The 6,197-nt window shown below is 33.7% G+C and overlaps 1 protein-coding gene across 1 annotated transcript; it reads right to left on the bottom strand.

The window, feature by feature from the left end:
• Positions 1 to 4,066: 4,066 nt before the first annotated feature.
• Positions 4,067 to 5,847, bottom strand: LOC143600016 (uncharacterized). The gene is made up of 2 exons (XM_077077826.1): positions 5,717 to 5,847; positions 4,067 to 4,824 (listed from the first exon to the last, which is right to left on the bottom strand). Exons 1-2 carry the CDS (start codon positions 5,788 to 5,790, stop codon positions 4,317 to 4,319), a joined length of 582 nt encoding a protein of 193 aa, XP_076933941.1. The 5' UTR covers positions 5,791 to 5,847; the 3' UTR covers positions 4,067 to 4,316.
• Between the last annotated feature and the right edge of the window lie 350 nt (positions 5,848 to 6,197).

Below are 6,197 nucleotides of genomic sequence, written 5' to 3'. Positions count from 1 at the left end.
TTATTTGTATCACCATTTGATAATTTTTTTTTTGTGTTACTATGTTTAATTGTTGCAAAAAAAAAAAATTAGTGGATTTAAATGACTTAATATGTACTTTCAATCAATAAATGATTACTTATATTTTGATTAATATAATGTTTTGGATTTTGTAGTAGGCTAGTGGTCCTTTCAAAACCAAAAACCATATTCATCATATTATTAAATATTAATAGTAGAACAATAAGTCGAACTCAAGCTCTCATTTATATACATAAAAATAACTATACATGTATAATAAATAATAAATGAGCTCAGCTTGAGCTTGTAAGTTAAACAAGCAGAGTTTCAGTTTAAAAAAGTTGGTCTTGGCTCGTTCACACAAAAATGAATAACTATGGAATGAACTATACCTTGTGGGAAAAAAGCGTGTCAATCGAGACAAAAACCGATAAAGTTTCTCCAACTTGCACGGAAACGTTACCGAATTACGAAAATCTAAAAACAATACTCGAATCGAACATAGTGAAATGTGATGTTAGTGGAAACCTTAACGAGAAGCTTGTGATAGATATCATCGGATCATGGGTTCAATTCCAAGCAAAGAGGAAATTTAGTGTAATTTAGGAGTGAGTAATGTAAGACGTAACATTTGCGGTTCAAAAGTAAATACATAAATAAATAAATAAACGAATAAATAAACGAGAATTCATTCAGTAGAAAAAATTAATAATAATAATAATAATAATAATAATAATAATAATAATAGCCAACATTGGGCTCATAGGCTGGGCTGCATCAGAAAACTTAATAGTGGTCGAACACTTGTTACTTGTACAGTTGTACTTGCAGTCTTAGATAGATTTAGATATGCCATTTATGGTTTAACCTAAGTCCTAGACTCCTAGTACTTTCTGCCGCATTACAAATACAATCTTACATCACCATCAGTCTTTTCCAAAAATCACCATTTTATAAGTTAACTTTTCACTTCTGGTTTTAACATGAAGATGTGTTTTTGTGGGAGCTTCTTTTGTTACAAGATTCCATGGTTATTATCGACTTCATCTTTTTGTTGGAATAGGTGTTCTCGGAAAATGTATAAATTCTTACTCATTTCTTTGATTTGTTTAAAATTACTTCTTATTTATATATTATGTAAATTTAGTTGAAATCATGTTAAAATAACTTGTGAAATGGATAACAATTTGGTCAAATTATTAATTTTTAGCTTCCCATGTATTTCTTTTTAATAAAGGTTAAAAACTATGGTTGTGAAGTTGTGAGCACAATAATTAACATATTATGTTGTTAGCTTAAGTTTATATGTTATATTTTGAATACAATTCAACAGGTTTGGATAAACCTAGCTTCTTTCTCTAGAACTCACCGGAGGATGGGAAATCAATTTCGCATGGACAATGGTTTCGGTATATATGTTTTTTTAATTATTTTTTAGTTGTTTGATTTGGTTAAACTTTAGATAATTACTTGTTAATTTATTGTAGTGTAAACAACGAGTATCTGGTTGTGATCGCATGTCTTTGTCTTCCCGACTGATGAAGAACGTGAAGAATTGTCTCAAAAGTGGATTAAGCTTATTGATGTTTTTTTTTTGGACCCCAAGTATAGAAAGAGATGTGAAGCAAATAAAAATAACAGAAAAAACAAAAATAACAATCAAGGAAGATAAGCCGGAGTTAAATTGACATATCAAGGAAAACATGTTAAAAAAGTAAAGATATCTTTGGGAAAAAAAAACAAAAGACGACCTGCTTGGCATCAAAACATGGTTCTTTGATTACGAAATCACATTTGGAAGCAATCGAACTACTTAAATGCACTATTCTATAGTTGCTAATATAAGAACTGTATAGTTGTAACAACGTTTTAGGTTCAATAGTTGGAATATGTGGCCTTGGAATATGATATAAAATCTTACTCATTTCTTTTGTTCTTGATTACTTTATTTTCGTATATTATGCAACTATGCTTGAAACCATGCCGAACAACTTGTGATTGCCAAAACATTAAATTTTTAGCATTCCATGTGTTCCATCTCTTATAGAAAAAACCGATAATCACAAACAAGATTCACTACTTGTATGGTTGTTTGGTGGCGGCGGTGGTGTGAGAATATATAGGTGGATGGTGTATAATCCCTCCTACTTATTGTTTCTCAATTAAAGATTTAATCGAGCTTCATAAGACCGTTAAGCTCGGAGTAATAGGAAAAGAAGCATTTTACAGGATAATCATAATAGCGTGTTGGAGATTATGGAAAGCGAGAAATGAAAAGGTGTTTGAAGTAAGGAGATTAAAGTGGAAGAGATTATCGGAGATATAAAAGAGCTTGGTTTCCTTTGGTTCAAAAGTATGTCTAAGTTTAGATCGATATATTGGTCGAATTGATGTAATTTTGTCTTTATGTAATGTAGTTTCTTTTTTGGGGGGCTTCACTCCAAGCTGTTGAGATAGCTTGTTGTTGGCGTTGGTTTGTTTATAAATATTCATAATTCGAAAAACAAATGATCCTGCGTATTATAATAATATAAATTTTTAATTGTTATAACTTGTCCATTCAAATTAGTGTTCTTAGTAGACTAGTAATACTATACTTATCATATTATTAATAATAGCACAAGCCACAAGTATGATCATACTACGATAACAAATTTGAAGAGAAAAAAATCCGTTCAAACGCGAATTAAACAGGATGATCACAATTATCAAACATGAATAGTAGGACAATGATTACATTTAACAATTTTAACGGTTTGCCAATTTAACTGTTCAGTCAAGCTTTAAACTCGAAACCAACTGTTTTAACTATAGTTATATATAGCCGATGGCTCTTGGCCTAGTAACATCAGTGTTTATCTACACAAAGTTGGTATGGGATTCAACTGTTCAAGCTCCGAAAGCAAACAACAGGTTGATTTCAAAAGTAGGATTTATAAAAGTGTGTTTGTTCACCATTTAAAAAGAAAACTATATGCCTACTATAATCATAAATCATTCCTTTTAAACTAAAGTTAGTGCTAAAACCTATCATATCCGTTAAGGACCGAACCGATAGTTCAACTTAGACCGTCACAAGCCCTAACAAAAATATAGATGCAGACGATAAAACCTAACTACGATGACCCCCAAAGGGCCAAAAGTGTGAGCTTTTAACCAAAAGTCACTAAAAACTAAGCCCCAAAGGCTCAACAGCAGGGCATGTAATGTAAAGTTGTGTATAACCACACCAAACACCACAAAAATAACCATTCTTTGATGTATGCATACATGAACATAGAGTAGCTACTCCGAATAATCAGCGCTCATATACCAACCCCTATAGACCAGTATACAGATATATACCCCTCTATACGCCCATATACCACCCTCTATAACTTGTATACATGTGTATTTTAACTCCGTACGCCCGTGTACATACACAAGCGACTACATCAAGCAAGTCTTTACAACCATAACAATATATTCGGAGTACCTGTACTCACTCTATGTTCTCGTATCGACAAAAAAATGTCTTGAATTGTATTAAAAAACACCTATTTCCTTCTTTATATGCAGAAGTGTCTAGTTTCTCACATTTTAATTTTATTTTCATGTATTTACTTCATTTTCTAAAAGTGAGACAGGTTTTTACATTCTAAAACACAAACGGGATACCTGAAATTTGTTTGTGTACTCATGACTATAAACCAAATAATCAACGCACGTTATACCAACCCCTATAGACCAGTATGCATATATAACCCCCTTTATGCACCCATATAACACCCCCTCAAGCATGTATACATGTGCATTTTAACTCTATACGCATGTATACCGCCCTCTATAAGCCTGTATACATGTGAATTCACTCTATACCCCTGTATACACGTGTATTTATACGCCTATATACATAACATATCAATAAGGGTATGACAATTGACAAGTACATACGGGGTATATTTAGCCAAGCCTAAAAGAATGTGTTAAACCTATCAGGTTCTAAAGAATGCAATTACACTAATCACTAATGCCACTATGTAACTGCAACTTTAGCAAAATAATTTGGAACGCTAACCTGGCATTTGATCAACTCCAGAATCCGAAACTTCAAGTCTCGTAACATCACACAAAATCAAGAAACATGTAGAACGAATCTGTGTGCCATTAGAACAATTAACTTAGCTATATAGACATCCCTTGCATCAAACAAGCATAGCATAAACTTATTCAACAAACAAAGAGCACAAAAGGTACATAAAGTCTGCATATAATTATTAAACCAAAACCAGGCACTACAATCCCCCTATTAAATCATCAAACTCATCCATTACGGTTTAGTGCTTGATTGTATGGATGACATGAAGGAGAAGCAGAGGAACTGAGGTATAGCAAATCAAGTCGGTGAATCCAGAAAGTGTGTAGAAGAGTTGGTAGAAACTGTTGTAGGTGAAGCAAATCAAGCCTGTTTTCATGTAGAGAAAGTAATACAACAAAGCGACACCGGATATAGCAGACGCGGCGATTCTACTGAAAATCGAGTACATCGAGTTCGACTGCGGCTTATAGATTGATAAATGAGGAGATAACGGACGAGCATGACTAGTTGGCGGAACAGCTTGAGTTGCAGCAGTTGAGAAACTACTGGAACGGGATAAAATCGAATAGATCTGCGAGCTCTGAAACCCTAGGTATCGATTGCTTTGAGAAGAGAACGAGTGAACCTGATTCGATTGAAATTCTGGAACTCTAGGTGTCAGTTTCCTTAACTCTTCGCTTCCACTCTTCGTAGTTGCAGCTCCAGCAACCACTGCGCCGCCGTGTGGTGCAGCGGCGAGTCCACGCCTGAAAAACGTTGTTGATACATAACGTTTATACAATTATCAGAGATTAACAAATTCAGATCTAACTATAAGCATTTGTTACATGTAATTAACAATTATATAACGAATTTAGGTCAAAACATACGATTAAACGATTATCAAAGAGATCAATTCAGATCAAACTAAATGCAATTAACGATGATATGAAACAAATTAGATCAAATTAACAGCGACTGCGCCACTGTGTGGTGTGGCGGCGAGTCCGCACCTGAAAAACGGTGACGAAATATAACATCGAACAACTATCGAAGATAACACATTCAGATCAAGACATGTAATAAACGATGAATTATAACGAAATTAGGTCGAATTACTTGAAAAAACGACGAAACGTGCCTGAAAAACAGTGTCTTATTATAACGATTAAACAGTTATCGAAGATAATACCATTCACATCTAACTATATGATTTCATTACATGCAGTTAACAGTGAATTGAAACAAATTTAGGTCTAATTACTTATAAAACAATTATTCAACAGTTATGGAAGATGATTTACTCAGATCTAACTATATGTGTTTGCTGCATGTAATTAACAATAACATGAAACGAAATTAGGTCAAATTACGCGCCTGAAAAACGGTGTCTTATTATAATATTATAACTATAAACAGTTATTGAACAGTTATAGAAGATGATATTCAGATCTAACTATAAGCAATTGTTATATGTAATTAACAATAACATGAAACGAAATTAGGTCAAATTACGCGCCTGAAAAACGGTGTCGTATTATCTTATTATAACTATAAACAGTTACCGAACAGTTACAGAAGATGATATATTCAGATCTAACTATATGTATTTTATACATGTAATTAACGATGAATTAAAATGAAATTAGGTGAAATTACTTGGCGATAACGACGGAAAGCTGATCACCGAAGAATGATGAGAGGCGTTTGGCGTTAGAGAATGAGCGAGCCATTGGTTTGATCGGTTAGCTTCTGGTTTGAGTGATTGATTTGACCGGTGATGGTCCAGAGGCTTGATCGGTGTTAGGATGATTGATGATTGAAGAGATTGGGGAGGAGGGTTTGGTAAATGGGCCGGGCTTACAGATTTAGAGTTAAATGGGCCGGATTACCGCCGATAGCTGCGGTAACAAAATATTCGGTTTAATACCGGTACGGTACTGGTATTGCATGTGAAATTCGGGAAATATCGATACCTTAATATTTCCAAGCAAGTGCTTGGTGGTAATCTTAAATGACTGCTCTTCTCCGAATTCTTGTAGTTATCGCGATAGCCAAACGTGTTGTGTGTACCTAAGTAAGCTTATTATTTAGTAAAATATCCTATATAACCCAAAAGGAATACGTCCAGTTAAAGATG

This window comes from Bidens hawaiensis, unplaced genomic scaffold (assembly GCF_021521415.1).
Source record: "Bidens hawaiensis isolate Kalapana, Puna unplaced genomic scaffold, B.hawaiensis_p1.1 tig00053215_1, whole genome shotgun sequence".
In the NCBI taxonomy this organism is placed as follows: domain Eukaryota; kingdom Viridiplantae; phylum Streptophyta; class Magnoliopsida; order Asterales; family Asteraceae; genus Bidens; species Bidens hawaiensis.
Note: the sequence above shows the minus strand (reverse complement) of the source record. Positions and strands in the feature narration are given on the sequence as shown.

What these genes read in the sequence shown, in the direction of transcription:
- LOC143600016 (XM_077077826.1), bottom strand. Translation starts at nt 5,790, where the DNA reads ATGGCTCGCTCATTCTCTAACGCCAAACGCCTCTCATCATTCTTCGGT. An exon ending in CTTTCCGTCGTTATCGCCAA is followed by an intron (nt 4,825 to 5,716) that starts GTAATTTCACCT and finishes AACGTTTTTCAG; the next exon opens with GCGTGGACTCGCCGCTGCAC.